Genomic DNA, 19,055 nt, shown 5'->3' with positions numbered 1-19,055 from the left:
TATAATTTTTTCCGTGGAAGTAAACCCTTCCCCACAATCACTAATATCTAATATCTAAAATATCTTTGACTTGACAGCTAATCACTTATTATTATTATTATTATTTTTAATGAACTGATCCATAGATAAATCGGTTTAATTATATTATTTTGTACTATATTAAAATGTTTTCAATAATAAAAAATTACTATGATGATGTGGTGTTTGTTTTTTATAATTATATATATATATATATATATATATATATATAGAGAGAGAGAGAGAGAGAGAGAGAGAGAGAGAGAGAGAGAGAGGTGCACTGTAGTCTCAGTTGTGGGTTTCCCCATTTGACCCCTCCCAATTGCCACAAAACATTCCTTTCCATCAACCCTTTCCATCACCGCTCTCTGCCAACCCATCTTTCCTTTTGGTTCCTCCTGTCATAGCCCCCTTCTACTTCTCCCTCCGTTGTCTCCTGCCTCATGGAGATGGGGTGAGGAGGGGCCTCGAGCATGTCGGTTTCGCCTCTGCCTTCCTCTTTCTTGTTAGCTGCTTTGAGGAAGGCAGTGCACAAGGTTGCTGTTTGTGAGGGCTGAGCTCAGTTACTGGGTCGAAGCATTCTTGCAGCATGACAGTTGAGGAGAGGAAGGGGCACTTGATGCGAGAGGAAGGTGGACAGAATGATCGGTTCCCTGTTGGAATGCGTGTCCTCGCCGTGGACGACGATCCCACTTGCCTCAGGGTGTTAGAGGCTCTGCTGCTTCGATGCCGATATCATGGTTTGCATCCCTCGCTCAATTTTCTTCAGCACTGTCTTCTACATCATAAAGTCGTGTCCTTTTTCTCCTTGGAAAGGAGCTCGATTGATGATTGATCCATCATTCCCTCATGTTATGTATGTTCTGTTTCTACTGTTTCTTAGTGTAATCGGTAGGGGTAAAAGCTGAACCCGTTGATTTGCTTAAGGAAGGGTTTAATGTTGACGTTTTTGTGCCAGTTACGACGACGAATCAGGCTACTGTGGCTCTGAAGTTGCTGAGGGAGAACAGGGACAAATTTGATCTGGTTATCAGTGATGTCCATATGCCAGACATGGATGGCTTCAAGCTTTTAGAACTGGTGGGCCTTGAGATGGACCTTCCTGTCATAAGTAAGCCTAGGATGCTAATCTAAACTTCACCATCAATTTGTGCATTTTCTAGTCTTCTATGGATATTTGCCTTTCCTTGTTCTCCATGATTAGGAAGAAGCATTTGGGTTGTATCTTTGATTCTGCAAAGCCTTCGGCAGTGGGAAAAAAGGGGTTGAAGTTGCTTTCATTCAAACACTTGCTAGACGTCTTCAGCTTTGTTTGACATTTTCAGTTACGAAACTATTTATCACTATTATTTGTCGTGACATTTGCAAGAAAACACCCACTTTGTAGTCTTGCTATTCACAACAACTGAGGTGAAAAAGGAAAAGAATGGACAACACATGTATGGTTGTTTTAGCATCATCTGAGTCATGACCTTTGGCAATTAGTGTTTCTGTTAGTTTTACATAATAATTGAACTTCAGACTGTTAATGCAAGAAAAAAAAATTCAATGTAGTGCTTTCGGTGAATGGTGAGACCAAAACGGTGATGAAAGGCATAGCACATGGTGCTTGCGACTACCTTCTGAAACCTGTTCGGATCGAGGAGCTGAAGAATATATGGCAGCATGTAGTCAGGAGGAGGAAGTTCAGTCACAAAGATTATAGTAATTTTGATAATGGGGAGGAGTCTGAGAGGCACCAAATCGTCAACAGTGAAGGAGGGCAAGATCTGAACGTCAGTGGGTCAGCCAATCAAAATGGGAAGCTAAGCAGGAAGCGGAAGGACCAAAATGAGGAAGATGAAGATGATTGTGAGGAGAATGTCCATGAGAATGAAGACTTAACCACTCAGAAAAAGCCAAGGGTTGTTTGGTCTATTGACCTACACCGGAAGTTCGTAGCTGCTGTTAACCAGTTGGGAATTGACAGTAAGAATTTCTTTTTAACAAAAAAAGCCTTTCTTTCTGGAATCTACTTGAATTTTACACACACTATGGATACCACTGCATTATGTTATTGTGGCTTTTTCTGATGCAGAGGCTGTGCCTAAGAGGATACTTGAGCTAATGAATGTTGAGAGGCTCACAAGAGAAAATGTTGCAAGCCATCTACAGGCATGACATTAATTGTCTGTTTTTCTTTCCATTTTTGATGAAACTTGTATGCTAGACTAGAGGAGTTACTGATTTACTAAAATTTACTGAAATTCTTGCTCTTATATATAGAAAAAAGATATAGATAGTTGCCACAATGATCCCTTCAGATAATGGCAAACCGATCAAAGGTTCCACATATGATCATGTCCTGAAAAAGGGCAAATTTTCTGACTCAGTTGTCAGTTCTTTATTTGAAAGAGTGTGAATTCTTGAAGTACTCTGACAGTCCTGCTTGATTTCTTGCCTCTTTGTGATTTCTTGAAGTGCTCTGAGTTCATGTTCTCATTGCAGAAGTATAGGCTTTACCTGAAAAGACTCAGTACTGTGGCAAGCCAACAAGCTAACATGGTTGCTACTTTTGGAGGTAGTGACCCCTCCTATCTACACATGAGTTCATTGGACGGATTTGGGAGCTTGCATGTGTTGGCTGCTTCAGGCCTTTTGCCAGCCCTTACATCACTCCAATCAAGTAAAGTGCTTGATAGAGCAATTACGGGTGGCTTGGGAAATCATGGATTTACTTCTTCCAGGATAGTTCAAGTTGGGCATAACAACACAAGCACTCCTTGCAATGATTTAAACAGATTTCAACATATCAATCTCCCTGGCAACCAACATGGCAGTTTATTGCAGGGGATTCCCACATCATTGGAACTGGAGCAACTGCAGCCTAGAAGAATTCAGGAAGCAAACAGTCAGTTTCCTGGAGGTTTCTCTGACAATAAACTAGCTACTGCTACACCCGGCAGCTCTTTTGTCAATGGGACAAACAGCAGTGTTATATCACAAACACTTCAGCAGCAGGCACATCCCAGGAGATTTATCAATCACTCTTCAATTAGAGCAACACCTATAAGCACACACCCTTTCCATGTGGGTTCTGAATGTTCTTCACATTTTCCTGATCTTGGTAGATGCAAAGACACCGGGAAATGTGCTGTTCCGTGGACTGCTTATGCCACCAATACTTCATCAATGGGTTCCTTTACTACTGATGATGAGTCACAAAGAGACAACAACATTCCAACTATTTCTTCCACTAGTTTTATGGCGGCACCTCCACGGGACCCTTCGAAAGGAAGAGATAGACAATGCCAAGCTAACTCTTCTATCGCGAGGACAATGCTATTGCCAACAACTATGGATAGAGAGATGAAATTTGTCAATTTCAGCAGTGCAGGCAACTCTAAAGAGAGACTAGAGCCAAAAGATGTTTACATAGATGAAAATGATGTCACGATTAGTTCTTTCTCAAGTTCTACTATGTCCAATAATTTCATGATCGATCCATTTTCTGGGAATCAAATAATGAACAACAGCCATTATAACAAAAGAATGGATAAAAATATCATTTCCCTTACAACTGCTAGTTCATCAATTCTTCGAGAAAATTTCAAGATTGATGATTCAATTGTTGATGATCCACAGAAGGACAAGTACGATTTGGAGATAACAAAGTTGCAGGGAGGAATAGTCTTAGGTGGTTGCAATCTTGATGATCTTGTTAATTCTTCCATGATCAAACCAGTAAGGCCTTTTATTCATTTATTTACAGCTTTGCTTGTCTAAATTTTACTTTCCATCAAAAGTTCATGATTCTAATTATTAGTGATGCTTATTTATCATTCAATATCTGGTTACAAGGATAAACTGGAAAGCTACTCGATGAAAGGCTTTATTTTGTAAACAAATAACCTGATGTTAATTTAGAATAAATTTGAACATTATCAAGCGGGCCCCTGTTCACTGTACTTCTTTGATTATGTACAGTAGATTACTAAAACTGTTGACATAGGATACTAAATATTGCTAAAAAATAGAATTACATGAAAAAAGAGCACGTAGTTGTTATCGATCTCGTCTTCTGCTTATATCATTATATAAATGAATATTTCTTTTTAGGCTCTTAATTCCGTTTTATCTTTGCAATTATTTGTGCAACTTTAGTTTTGGTGTTTCCATTGGTTAATTTATTAATGTTTCTTTTATCACAAGTGATATTTTCCCTTATGAATAGTTGAGGTTCAACTAACATAGGGCTTTTAATTATTTATATTATTTGCATGTACCACACTGATGCATATAGTTTCAGTGAACATTCTCAAACTAGTACATCATTTTGTGAACAAATTAGCATATATAGTAGCATAATCTTCTTGGTCATAGCAAGACAATTTGATGATTTAATTGGAGGTGGCTATTGTTTATTTCGGTTGTCTAAATATGTTCAGCGGAGGTTGAAATGAGATCACTGTTCATCCTCCTGATATGTCTTTGCAATACTTGCAAGTTTATTTGAACGGGGGTCATATTTTGACCTAAACACAGCTTCAGGTCCTGAGAAGTACCACAATAGAATTGCTTCTATTTCCTTAGTTTCTTCTTATTTCAATGTCTTCTTTTAGGCTGTTTGCATTGTGTGGAGACTTACTTTGGTCCATTAAGTTCACTGTCCATATTGCATGCTTTTCATATTTGTGTTATTGTTCTTGATTGTCAAGTTGCTTTATGTGCTATGCAGGAAAGGGATGAACTTAGCTTGATGGATAGTGATACTGGATGCGACTTTTATCCTCTAGGTGCTTGCATGTGACATCTCTGGTTAGTCAGGATTCTTCTTGCTGTTGTCCAGTCGAGAAGATTGTATTATTATGTAGTTAGCTTTCGAGGTAAAAGATTCAATCTGCCATTGCTTTTGATGTTCTTTGCTCTGTAGATGGTTGGGACTATCATTAGATAAAATATAGGTGGCAGAGACGGAATTTTGTTATGTCACAAATCTTGGAACATAAATTGATAATTAAAGTTTAAAATAGTAATTGGTATGCATTGTTCAAAACCACATGTTGAAGTATGCCTGCTGGTTATTAATCAATAGAATCAGAGGTCCTTTGTCTATAGAGCTGTGAGATGCGCCACCGGTTGTGCATATCATGTATGCCATGCAGATCATATGGTGCAACTTTGTCACCAAGTAGCACCTTGTTTCTATATGGTTTCGATGGCAGGCTTTGCACTATTTGTTTGTTTCATGTATCATCTTGATACTCAAGATCTTGAAGATAATGTGGGAGGCTCAGATAACCAGTGAGTTAGTCACTGGTCTTGGTGGTTCTTGTGATACGAGGCATTATAAAGCTGACCACAAGTCTGCTACTGACATGAGGCAACAAGTTTAAATGAAATCACTGCTTTCTGTGAATGATTCCTGTGTCCATTTCATGTGTGTGAAGAGTGGTTTTATGTGATTTCAATTGATGCGTCAAGGGGGTTTGGAACTTCTTGAGTGGTGCAGGTGATTGTTTCTTATTGGATGTGGTAATGGTTGGCTTGTTTTATTGTTGTTTGCCCACAGAACAAAGTTAATCTTCAGCTTGGGTTGTTGACATCAGAGTTGTTCTTCACATAAATGTAGGTGATCAACCCATACCAATGTTCATTGAACAGTCTTCTCAAATTCTCATCAAGTTTGTTCCTCCTGTAGTTTTATCAAGATATCTGCAGTGACAGATTTGAGAGATGCTCAAAATGATCAGTGCTTCCTGTCCACACCAGGAGATGGATGTACATCATTCAGCATTAATCTCCTATTTCCTGCTCATAAAGGATTTGAATATATACCATTAGAGTTTTTAAACCTTTCTATACAATGAAGGTGTATATTGTATATGTCAGTAAGCGAATTTTATGCTGATATAAATGCATCATGTATTATTTGGTTTATTTAGTATTTATCATTTTTTAATATCTATAACTAAATTTTTATAATTGAAGGATATTTAAATGATCATGTTCGGAACGATGAATATAAAAAGATTCGTTGTGACGAGAGAAGTGAAGAAGGTAGTGTGATTTTAGATTTTATATATATATATATATATATATATATATATATATATATATATATATATATATATATATATATATATATATATATATATATATATATTCATCTCATGTGAACTTGATTATTTGATTATTTATAAAAGTGGTCATAACTATAGTCAAATAAAATTTTTTCTTACTAGAAAAGATAAAATTATTTGTATGAATGTAAGAAAAAAGATAGTAAATATGAAAGAAAAAAGATAGTAAAAATTTTAGTAAGATTATATGGTGAAATTTTAAAAATGATAATATAAACACTTTTAAGAAAAAGTGAAAAAGGGTGACGACTTGGAATTTAAATGAAGATAATATTAATATTATTTAGACTATGATGACTAATAAAATTAGGAGCATAAAAAAGGATATTCTTGGTGAAACTAAATAGAGCGATAACTTTTAAGAGAGAATTAGATGTGGCGAATGAAAGTTCAAAAACTAACTCTACTAAAAAAAAAAATCATATTTTAAAGATTAACAAAAATTATAAAAATAAAAAAGATATAAAGAATCTAAAAAAATGTTAAAAAAGTGATTAGGATATTAAGATATAAAACTTATGATAATTTTTATAATAAAATGCGTACTCAAGATGGTGAAAAAGATATATATATTAAATTAGTAAGGCCAGAAAAAGAAAACATAAGAATTGAAATAATATTAGATACATTAAAAATGAAGATCAAAGAATACTTGTTAAACATAACAAGATTGGGAAAGATAAAAAATTATGTTTATATATTATTTAATAAATATTATATATAGGATTAGATTTAATAATAAATAATAGTGATAGATTTAATAATCATGAATTTATTCATAAAAGTAAAGCTAATGAACTAAAAGACATATCAAAAAAAGCTGAAAAGCTTAGTGTGGGGTTGAGGCTTGAAAAAAATTAGGAACAAGGGAGTAGCCTAATTAACTATCTTATTTAATAAAATCATAAGAATGATTATTGAATGAAGAAAGAGTTTTTTAGTACCAATTTATAAAAATAAGGATGACATATAAAATTATGTAATTTATAAAGGAATTAAAGTCAGGAGTTATACTATAAAACTTTAAGAAAGAGTTATCGAAAGTAAGATAAGATTAAAAATAAATATATCTAAAAATTAATTTGAATTTATACCTAAAAGATCAATCATAAAAGATATTTATTTATTAAAATAATTAATAAAAATATATAGGGAGCAAAAAAAAGATTTATATATAATTTATTGATATTATTAAAGATTTGTATGATAATGTAGTTTTAGTATTCAATTATAGGGAATATGTCCGAAGGATTAGTAATAAATCCCTACTTTTTCATATTAATAATAAATAAAATTATTAGTCACTTACCTAATAAACCTCCATAGCATATGTTATTTGCTAATGGTATTATTTTAGTTGATGAAAGCCTAAATAAAATTAACTATAAACTTGAGTTATAGAGTTAGAATTAAAGGTTTTAATTAAGTGAGATCAAACTTGAATATATAAAATATAATCTTAATGATTCTAAAAATAAATAGGAGAATATAATTAAATTGGATGGACAAGAAGTCGTCTTTCAATAAAAACTTTAGGTATCTTAAATCAATTATTCAACAAAATGAAGAGATCGATGAAGATATTATTTATAGAGTAAAAATAGGATGGTTAAAATAGCGAGGGGTGTTTGGAGTCCTGTATGATCATCAAATACATTTGAGATAAAAAAAATTATAAAATAATTGTGAGACTAATAGTGTTTTATGGATCCGAGTGTTGAGCAATAAAAAAATAATATATATAAAAATTATATTATCGAGATGAGAATATTGAGATGGATACGTAGAGTTATAGAAAAAAAATATTTTTATTTATGAATAATTAGATATTAATTTAATAGAGAATAAAATAAAAAAAATTATTTAAAATGATAGGAGCATGCACAAGAATAGTCAAAAGATTTGATGCAAACCAACTACCGTGATTATTTCATAACATTTTACCAATGTTAGGAATAACAAGTCTATAGTTAGTCTCATACTCATGCTACATAATAATTATGGATGATGAACAAACAGAGAAAGTTCATCGTAATTTGTTCATCTATTGCCACCATTCATAAGATGAAATCAAAAGCAACAAAGCCACCCCACTGTACAACTTAATAGTCATGGAAATTGATAGGAGAAGCAACAACAGATGGAAATGACTTTTCCCATATCACTGAAATAACTGAATCTTTTCTACGGAGTTTAGCTGCAACGTATTAGTTTTCAGACAAACTCGTTCAAACACGAACAACATTTTAGATAACCGTGGCACCTCCTTTCTCCGGTTTGATTGTTGCTATGATATAAATACCAGTAAGATGACTTGAAATGGGCAAGCAGCAGAAGAAAAGAAAATAAATTGAGAACTATGCTTCCTGCCAGCCGAGTTGATGGGCCCGCCGCTCCCACATTGCTGTTATCTTCTTTTCCTTCCTCAGGGCTGCCTCGGCTCGCTCTCTCGCCTCCTCACAGATCTCCGTTGCAGCAATGCACTTCTCGGCCTCTTTCTGGTATTGAGAAGCCAATCTTTTGGCATCGACAAGGGTTGCATTCATGTGGTGGGCATGTTCCTGAGCAACAGCCTCTTGTAGCTTTAGTTCCTCCGTAAGGAGATCCACAAAATGCTTCTCCATCTCCTTGCTAAGCTCAGGATCATTTTTCCCGCAGTCTGCCATGTTAAATGATGTATTTGAAATAAGTTTTAAGTTTGATAAGAACAAGAGATGAACTTGTAATAATGGATTCATAATGTTAACAAGTTTGACAACAATTAATTACATGGTAGAATTATAATGCCAGGACTTGCTGAAAATGACAGGCCATGAGTGAACAAAGGATAGCAAACACATTGCCAACAAAAAAATATAGCTATTTCATCTTAAGAATACCACATCACCACTTATTTTTAGGGGTTCGACATGTTCTTACCATTCATCTTAGCAAAATCTCCAGTACTTGAAGCAATCTCAGACATGTTATTTGTCACTATGAACCATATTAATGAACGGTGCCTTGCAATGATTTGAATCTTTTTGTGATGACATTTGGTTCAAGATAATTAACAAACAGCTCCATCCTCTTCTAATTGACTTCACCTCATACAAAAAATCTATCACAAAATGTATCCAGTTTCTGTAGGCCAAACAAAGTAATGAAAGTGTTTTTAACAACCACATAAAATCCTATCTGATGTTGTGCCAAAAAAATGATACAGAAACTAATTCCATTAATGCAAACAAAACTCTGTGAAAAGCAGTATCACATTTCTTCCTCCACCACAGAGAGAAAAGAAGGGTTACGTTATGGCATATATACCATTCAACATACTTGTGTTGATGGGCATATTGCATTTGCACATATTCCTGAAATTTATTGTATTTGTACACATTCCCCTCTATGGTGTTTCCACAAATGATACTTCCCATCACAAGGGATCTGCATCTTTAATGCAGCAAGTGTAGTTGTTCTAAAACGTGGCTTGCACAGGAACACTTGGCATTACTTTGGACCTATAGGCAAGAGATCAACAAAAGTTTTATGCTTTTAAGTTTTAACACAAACCCAAAAATCAAGTGGGAAAATGAGAAATGAAGAATTTTTCAAGGCTATGAAAAATCATATACATTGAGCCGAAAAAAGTCAAAAAGGAATACAAACTAAAATGCAAATAAGAGGTTCAACTAAGGGAACTTGAGGATCATGACATGCATGAAAACAGAATAGTGAGTATTCACCACCAGAAGATCTTACATAGAAGATATAACATGCCAGAATATCAATCTGATCTTTTTATTAGCTTAAGAAAGATAGATCCAGATAAAAAAGTGTAGGGATAAAGCTGAGTACAACTGAAATAAAGGGGAAAAGAATAAATATGCTACCATTACTCTGAAAATAATTTGCTCTCCAGGATATTTATTGTCTTACACTACACACATGGGTATTTACCAACTACTGAATCAATACTGGACACAAGAAAAGGGCATAAAATATATACACACACACACAAATATATATATATATATATATATATATATTTATTTATATATATACATATATATATATATATTTATATTTATATTTATATATAACACTCATATATTTTCTATAACAGACAGGTTTTAGTTATGCTATATTCACAATTGCTTCTCTTGTGAGACATTTGCCTGCCTTTTATGGAGTTAGTTATTGAGTTTTACACAGACTGGATGGATCTTATGTCCTACTATGGCTTAATGTGACACTCTAGTATGTGTTGTGCTTTGTATAAAAAAGGAAATTAATATAACTGCTGTATGGGTGCATCAATTTCCCCAAGCTTTGTATGTAACTCTCCAAAATGAGTTGATCAAGTCATTTGGCAGAGATATGAAAACTTAATAGATTTTTTTTCCTTTAAAAAAATTAATATCATACTACCTCAAATAGGACAATTCTACACAGGAGTGTCAATGTTGTAGGCTAAACAAATCAATGAACCCATCTAATCTAAAATGAATTAGCAGATGCCTGGATGGTATGCCTAACAACATTATATCAGCATTATTATATCATGAAAAGTAGATCATCAGACAGAACAAGAGTCAATGTGCACTATAGAATGCTTAGCTTTTATACTTAAACAAGCAGGAAATGTCAAGAAATAATACATCAAAAGGAATGATAGAAGGGCTTGCTACGGGTTACAAGCTAGATAACAGCAGTGACTTAATCGAATAATATATGATAGGCATACGCTGTTATTGAAGTATATTGCTAAAAAGTACTCCCTTAAAACATGTAGTTTTTGGTCGATTAGAAAATAGGAAGTGCAACAAGCAACATTACTCGTAATCTAAATTCACATACTACAATATACCAAATCTTGAAAACTAAAACCTCCTATTAGAAATTCATTTGTGTCCATACTAGTTAATTTTCTTAATGTATGTAAAGCAGCCTACACACTTCAGTAATTTTTGAAATCAAGACGATGAAAAACATAGATTAATGTTGAAGCAGCAAAAAAAAAAAAAGCCATTTGTATAACAGGAACAAAGCCAATAATGCAAAGATTGACCAACACAACCAGTGAAGTTGAATAGATTATAGAAATCAAGAAATATCCTAGCTGATAATGGAGACTGGAGGATTTTCAATCTCATTAGCTACAATTTTGTCTCAAAATACTGTCGAGGCCCATATCCTTGAGAAGACCTAGTATTCTTTGAAAATGTGTTGAACAAAACTGTAAAGACAACTAACAAGGCTCATCATAAGACATGTTTTATTCATCCATATAATATCCGTCTTATAATATGATGGGAAACTATTACAATTAGCTTAGGCTTGTGATTTCTTTTCTGTGGTAATTGCAGGATGCTACTTTCTCTTCTAAACAAACACCTATAACACATAGCTACGACACTAAATCTGTTAAAACACTAAGCCCTCTTTGAAAATGTGCTAAGTAACACTGTAGAGACATCTACCATGCACATCGTAAATCATGTTTTATTTATCCATGTAATATAGAGACAGAAAACTGTTAGAAATAGCTTAGGCTTATGATTTATTTTCTGTGATAATTGCATGATGCTATTTTCTGTCAGCACGAACATGTCAACAATATAGATATGTGAAGACTACTGTAATGTCTAAACTAATGAGAGGGAAATAAGTGGCTTAGTACCAATCATTCAAGTCATTCATCAAAGGAAATGATTACTGAGAATTAGTAACATACTTCAAGTTCTCCAATGTCACTAAAGCATAAATTCATAGAAACTCTCATACCTGTAACAGAGAGGTTCAGCAACCCTGAAAAGAATAAAAAAGAAGAAGAAGGATGATTATATTAATAGCCTTGCAAAAGAATACCAGTTTACAAAATTCAAGTAAACAGCAGCAGCAAGAGACATCTCAAATAACATCAACTATCAGCTACCAAGCTTACTCTGAAAAAACATTCATACAAGATAGAATGGGATCATAGATCCACCTTCTCCAAGTTGTTACCAAGTTAAAGTTAATCCAAAAATTAAAATATATCTAGCGAAGAGGGAAATCACAAGATCTACTGCAAGGAGCAATATTCACTGTGGGGGCACATAAACCAAGCACAGTGGAACTCACCCCAACAAATATACATCAGACGCATGCCTCATAAATGATCACAGATGGAAAGGTAGGCTTATGTGATTCAATCACGAGGCTGAAGCAAGGCCAAATAACTTCTTAGACCAATGCAATGAACAAAATTTACTCATAGATTGTTTTCTGGTAAAAAAGGGATATCAAAATACTTATTGAAATTTGCGGTTGGTAATTTTTGCTACATTCACGTGACGCCAATCAAAGAACTAGAAGTTCAATAATAATGGAAGAAGAAAAGAAAGAACATACTTGAAAATTCCAAGGATATATTAGACTGGGGCAGGCACAAGCAATGATTGCAAGCCTATCATACACATCACTTCTTACAACTACCATAAAATCAATAAAAGAGAATTAAATATCCTAGATCACATTTCTCTTCGGAATGCATCATGACAATCTACCATCCTCTTCAAGTTTACCAGAGAGGCCAAGGATAATTTGTAAGATCATAAATATATATATATATATATCATGATCTTACAGAAGTATAAAAACCCACATGTCTTGAAAATCTAATCTTCCATCCAACATGACAAATTTTCTAAGATGACCAAAGAGACTGGAAGATAGTAAGACTTGAAACTCTCGATGGACATATAAACGATTCAAGCAAACAGTTATAGAAAGTTTTCTCGCAACAAGAGATCTGAATGCAAAAATTGGCGTGATGGCATCAGAAAACTGCATAGTCCCCAAAGCTAGAATGAACCATTGTACATGCAAGATACACCCCGAAGGAACCGCATGCAAGATACCCACAATTTTCATCAACAACAATCTCAACCCAACCAAAAAAATTTTCCACCAGATCCATCCTTCCCTTGGAATCGAACCGGCAATCGCTCATATCCAGGACCCAGATCAGGATCGGAACAAGAAAAAGGTCACGGAAACATGAGAAATTCATAGTAACTGCCAAGAAAGCGCACGATTCGAGAGAGAAATAGGAGAGGGGGGGTGGGGAGAAAGAAAGATCACCCGGGGCAATGGCGTCGAGGGATAAGGGAGGCGGGCAATCACAGACGCAAGGCGCGCATCCGGGATGAGAAGAAGAAGAAAGGGACTGGGTGGAGGCGAAGCCCTTCTTGAACCTCCAGTAGAGTGCGGGGCCGGAGACGCAGAGCGCCGAGGCGACGGCGAAGACCACCAGTAAGCACTTGAGGCAGGCCCCCGACGGCCGAGCTGCGCTCGACATCGTTTCGCCCTCTTCTTTACCTCTCGTTTCTTCCTTCTCCCTGACTCCGCAGGCGAGACGGCGAGTGAGCGTGTGGGTGGGTGGGTTCAGTGGCGATAGCTCGACGCGGAGTTCTCCATCTTCGTGACTCGATCTGTTGCTCTTTTATTTCCTCTTTAACGATGCGAGCGGGTTCTCCATTCCTCCCCGGTGACATCTCACCGCTTGCGGGACCCAGAAACATTACGGACAGAATATTTCAGCTACCCTATTGCCCACGTATCGGTTCTTAGTGGAGTGAGCTCACTCGTCACCAAACACAGTGGGGCCCACATAAACGAGTATGAGACAGGGTTCATGCTGGGTTCGTGTCGAATGCGCAATCTAAGAACCAACCAAGAATGGCGATCGGCCGAACTGGTCCCATGCATGGATGGAAATCGTGGACGTGGTCATCGATGGGGAGACCCAGATGTTTGTTTCGAGTGCGCTTCTTCCCAACATTAGATGCGTTGGGTCGTGTTCCATGAGGCCATAAGATCCCTCCCACCACCGACAGAAGAAGCATGGTTGACCAAAGATGGTGTGACGACGTCTCCTGTGAGCGGAGGGGCTTCGCGTCTCAAGCAAGAACAACGTATGGCCTAATGGCCCAACTGCATGCATGCATGCAAGTAAAAATGCATAAAGCACGGAATGTCTCTAAAGACACAAACCAGAAGATTTCTTCATGTCAAAACGTGAAATGACCGACATATTGAGGAGGATAATGTTTTGTGTTTTTGAGATGGACGCCAGCCAGGAAGCAATAATAAGCATTGGGTTCAAACAAAATATAAACCGAGCGAACAATGGCATCAGCTAGAAAAATTCTTTCAAGTTTTTTACATTTCGCAGCAGAAATGGTGACCATGCTTCATAAATAATTTACTCGATAAGAAAATATCCGACCATCATGAACAGTTTGAAAGAGATATATACTGTGGTGAGAAGGAAATGGACACGGATAATTATATGCAGTTGACATCGGCACAAAATAGAATATACATGATGGAGAAAAGTGACATCGGAGCACTAACCCTTCTGCTTCTGCCTTCTGCTTCTGCTTCCTCTCACCTTTAGAGGCATCGAACTAACTTGCATGCTCTAGAGAAGACCCCTACCAACAGCACCGTCTGTCTGCCTGAGGAACTATCACCACTAGAGATGGAAAACCTGAGACATATTTGCTTTACTCCATTAGAGATGGAAAACCTACCATGCCTTGTCCATCCCTGAATACTCTTTTACTGGTTTGCAGCCCTTGGCACTGAGCTCATCCAAGCTTCCATGGCTGTTCATCTGAAACTCCGATACAGTGGTTACCCGCTGAGTGGCAGATCAACTGAGCTGTCATGCCACCATCAAGAATAAACATAAGGAATCAGAAGCAGCAGCTATTACAAACAATCAAAAGAACACCCTTCATATGACACATTTTGGCATCATCCACGAAGCAGCAGGCAAAGGACCTTTGGGCTGACGAAGAATGACGCCTCAGACCCGAACAAGACGACCAAGTGACCTCCATGTTGTTCGGCGCCGTACATGTCGACGCCGGACACCCCAAAGCCGCTCCACAAGATACGGGACGGCGCTGACTCGTACAATGTCGGACACCCCGCGGCCGTTTCGCAAAACTTGGGATGGCGCCGCACGACGCCGACCGGTACAGGTTAGTCGACGCTCGACTGTAGGGTACAAGTCATCCTCCTAAGGAGTGGGCGGTCATTAAATGACCGCGTACGACTAACTGCCTCGTTGAGGTATAAAAGCCAACCCTCTTACCAGTAAAAGGGGACTTCGAACACTCAACTCTCTCTCATTTCACCAAAATCTAACTTAAGCTTCGAAAGGGTCGAGTCGGAAAATCCTCCTCCCGACCTTGACCTGTGTGTAGGAGCCCAGCGACGAAGAAGCAGGCCACTTGCCAAGAGAGAAGACCGCGCTCGAGGGACGAGGCTCGAACCCGACCCGACCCGACGCTCGCCCTCACCACCTGAGCATCCACGTGGGTAACCTTGTACATTCGGGACTGGACCGAGCCGTGATGACACCTCGACCACGACGTAAAGGTTCACCAACATTTTGGCGCTAGAAGGAGGGCCCGATGTTGCAAGGACGCTCCCAACAGAGCAACCCGAGAGAGCGCCCCGGAGAAGAGCCACCCCTGACTCACCCGACCTTCGGGTTTGGAAGGCAACTCCCACTTCCTCCGAGCATAGAAGGGAATGCCTCGGTCATGACCTTGAGTCGCTATTGGCGGTTATTCAATGATCTCGGGTCTATCGTCTCCTGAGATCATCATGGGGCAACCTGCTATCTCGGCCGAGGTGTTCCTCAACCTCACCCCCTAGGTGCAAGCGTTAGTTGGGATGATGCAGACCATCGCACCCCTTATACTCTAGCTAGCTCAGCAGACGATTCTCCCCCCACAGCCATCACCCGTGATCCAACCTACGCTCATCCCTACACCTCACAATGCCACCCTCGTCGACTAGCCACCTTTAGCTCCAAATGGCCACTCCCTAATTAGGGAGCAATCGAGACACCCGAGGCAAATGGCAGAGCGCAACGTATCTATGCCCAGATGCGCTGCCTTGACCTTCCCCAAAGCCAACACCCTATCGACCGACTTGGTGGACGACTTGCTCCGGGCCCAGTTGCAGTTGGTGAATCGATGCCTGGTCGAGGTTCAAAGGGAATTCCATAAATCCAAGGAAGAGCTTAGGGAAAGTACCTTGATCGGGTCTCCCTTTGCCCAAGAAATTCAAGACAAGCCTATCTCCCTCAACTTTTACCTCCCGACGCTAGAGGCCTATGATGGTGGCTTTGATCCAGAAGAGCATGTCGCCACCTTCCGGGCCCAGATGGCCCTATATGGCACTTCTAACGCCTTGATGTGTCGGGCATTTCCTACCACCCTCCGAGGTCCGGCTCGGATGTGGTACAACCGATTGAGGCCATCCTCGGTCTCGTCTTTTGATCAGCTTACAAGGGAACTCAAGCTTTACTTCTTAGCCAGTGCACGACCTAAACTGTCTATGACCATGCTCCTCGAGCTAAGGCAAAAGGAAGATGAATATCTCTCCCTCTTCGTCGCCCGCTTTGCTACTGAGATCCGAGGGATTCCAGATGCCCACCCCTCTTTTGATATACAGGCATTCTTGACGGGCCTACGACCTTCAAAGTTCTTTTGGTTGTTGGTCGAGAGACCACCAGTGACCATTCCCGAGATGCTCCAACGGGCCAACCAGTATATTGCTATAGAGGCACTAGTGGCAAGAAAGTGCAAGGAGTCACACAAAAGGCCTCGCCAAGAGCTACCTATATGAGCAAATCGGGGAAAGAAGAAAGCCCGCCACGATAAGGCCAGAAGAAGATGAGCCCAAGATGTGCAAATCAAAAAAAAAAAAAAGAAATAAAAAGAGGTGTTTCCCAAGATATTCAACCAATGCCCGAGCTACGTTACTTGGCCAATCCAGTCCATAGTGCCCAAACAGTGCTTCTTAGCCAAACATGGGCCCGAGTAGTGTTGCTCGGCCAAGCCAATGCTCGAGCCATGCCTCGTGGCCAGTCCAATGCCCGAGCCACGCCTTACGGCCAGCCCAATGTCCGAGTCACGTCTTTGCCAAGCCAGTGCCCGAGCAGTGTTGCTCAACTGATCATGTGCAATAAGTTGCTGCTCGGTTCAGTCATGTGCAGCAAGTCGTTGCTCAGTTAGTCAAGATTCGAGCAATTGATCGGGCAAACATGGGGCCTGAGTGATGCTACTCGGCCAAGCCAGTGCTCGAGTAGCGTAGCTCGGTTTAGTCATGTGCAACAAGTCGCTACTCGGTTCGGTCATGTGCAGCAAATCACTGCTCAGTTCAATCGAGATCCGAGTAGCTACTCGGTCAAACATAGGCCCGAGTGATGCTGCTCGGCCAAGCTAGTGTTGCTCGAGCAGCGTAGCTTGGTTCAGTAATGTGCAACAAGTTACTGCTCGGTTTGGTCGAGGTCCGAGCCACTGCTCGGCCAAACATGGAATAGAGTGATGCTGCACGACCAAGCCCGTGCTCGACCAATGCAGCTCGGTTCAGTCATGTGTAGCAAGTCGCTACTCGATTAGTCAAGATTCGAGCAACTCCTCAGCCAAACATGGGCCCGAGTGATGCTACTCGGCCAAGCCAGTGCTCAAGCAGTGTTGCTCGAGCAGCGTAGCTCGATTCAGTCATGTGCAACAAGTCTATGCTCGGTTCAGTCATGTGCAACAAATCGCTGCTTGGTTCAATCGAGATCCGAGCAGCTGCTCGGCCAAATATGGACCCGAGTGATGCTGCTTGGCTAAGCTAGTGTTGCTTGAGCAGTGCAGCTCGGTTCAGTCATGTGCAACAAGTCGCTGCTCGATTCAATCAAGAGTTAAGCAGCTGCTCGGCCAAGCATGGGACTGAGTGACGATGCTCGGCCGTTCGAGTAGTGGATCTTGGTTCGGTCATGTGCAGCTGTTGAATCTAGGATTTTGATGATGAAACAAATTGATTAGTGTTTATATTTTAATCTGCGTTTTGAAGGACGCAGGATGCTTCGATCAGGATGAGACAATTAAAGCAGGAAGAATCATGTTGTGCCGGGGGAAAACATGTCAGAAGATTGGACGTCAAGCCGGTGGATCGGTCGACGTATCAACAGAAGGCTTCGGGCCATGGATTTGGGCATCGGACCAAGAAGAGTGGATATTGCGCTAAGGATATCGAAGTTGCGGAGTCAACTGGCAGATTGGACAATAGGCCGCAAGAGAGGACGATGCGTCGAAGAATCGAACGAAGCGTCGAGGGACCAATGACATGCCGGACAACATGATTAATGCTTAGTATTAATTGTCTAGATCGAAGTATGTTTTTACACGTGCAGGATTAACTACGATAGCAAGGCATGAATCAAAATGAAGTCCCGGAGTCAAGGACACGACTTCGTTGGGATTTCGAGAGTTCATCAGAAGTCCGGACGTTTGTCGAAAGTTCTGGCAGAACCAGCCGAGAAGTCTCGGAGCTTGCCAGAGAAGCTCGTCAGAACTCGCCAAGAAGATCGTCGTGAAGTCCAAGAGCTTGCCGGGAGTCCGCCGGAACATTACCGAGAAATCGTCGGAAGTTCGCCGGAAGATCACCAGAAGCTCGCTGAAAGAATAGGCTTACGGACTTGTTTAGCTCAGATTATATCTTAGATTTCATAGTTAGCATGTAATTGGGTTTGAATTTGGGCCAACCCAATTAGGGGCCAACTAGGCCCATGTAAGGACTGTGTTGGGCCCAATGAGAGGCCCAAACAATGCCCTAAGAAGTCTCACCGTCGTGACATAGTCTTCGAGACTATGTCAGGCGGTGGTACCGCTAGTCTGGGCAGTTGTACCGCCCCTGGCAGGGTGCCAGGTGGGCGGTGGTACCGCCCAGCACAACCACCCAAGCGGTGGCACCGCCAGTCTGGGCGGTGGTACCGCCCAGCACAACCTCCCAGGCGATGGTACCGCCCAGCGCAGGTAGTTTGAATCAACTTGAAGCTTATAAAATACCCCTCTCATCCCTAGTTAAAAGACA

General features: G+C 39.5%; 2 protein-coding genes across 3 annotated transcripts; one reads left to right on the top strand and one right to left on the bottom strand.

Annotated features, from left to right (window-relative positions):
* The first annotated feature begins 347 nt into the window (after positions 1-347).
* Positions 348-5,937, top strand: LOC135617299 (two-component response regulator ORR22-like). 2 transcript variants are annotated; one of them, XR_010488671.1, is made up of 8 exons: positions 461-758; positions 977-1,129; positions 1,573-1,986; positions 2,096-2,172; positions 2,506-3,741; positions 4,736-4,815; positions 5,570-5,625; positions 5,699-5,937. XR_010488671.1 is itself a non-coding variant. In XM_065117367.1 (6 exons), the coding sequence occupies exons 1-6, from the start codon at positions 608-610 to the stop codon at positions 4,805-4,807; spliced, it is 2,103 nt and encodes a 700-aa protein (XP_064973439.1). In that variant the 5' UTR covers positions 348-607; the 3' UTR covers positions 4,808-5,033. The 2 variants fall into 2 exon arrangements, 1 of the variants encoding a protein (XP_064973439.1); XM_065117367.1 differs by lacking the exons at positions 5,570-5,625; positions 5,699-5,937 and having other exon boundaries at positions 348-758; positions 4,736-5,033.
* Positions 5,938-8,279: 2,342 nt separating this feature from the next.
* On the bottom strand, positions 8,280-13,601 carry LOC135617300 (uncharacterized). The gene is made up of 3 exons (XM_065117368.1): positions 13,248-13,601; positions 11,907-11,930; positions 8,280-8,799 (listed from the first exon to the last, which is right to left on the bottom strand). Exons 1-3 carry the CDS (start codon positions 13,462-13,464, stop codon positions 8,498-8,500), a joined length of 543 nt encoding a protein of 180 aa, XP_064973440.1. The 5' UTR covers positions 13,465-13,601; the 3' UTR covers positions 8,280-8,497.
* Positions 13,602-19,055: the final 5,454 nt, after the last annotated feature.

Source organism: Musa acuminata, chromosome BXJ2-7 (assembly GCF_036884655.1).
Source record: "Musa acuminata AAA Group cultivar baxijiao chromosome BXJ2-7, Cavendish_Baxijiao_AAA, whole genome shotgun sequence".
Classification (NCBI taxonomy): domain Eukaryota; kingdom Viridiplantae; phylum Streptophyta; class Magnoliopsida; order Zingiberales; family Musaceae; genus Musa; species Musa acuminata.
The sequence above is the reverse complement of the archived record's forward strand: the minus strand, read 5'-3'. Positions and strand labels throughout refer to the sequence as shown.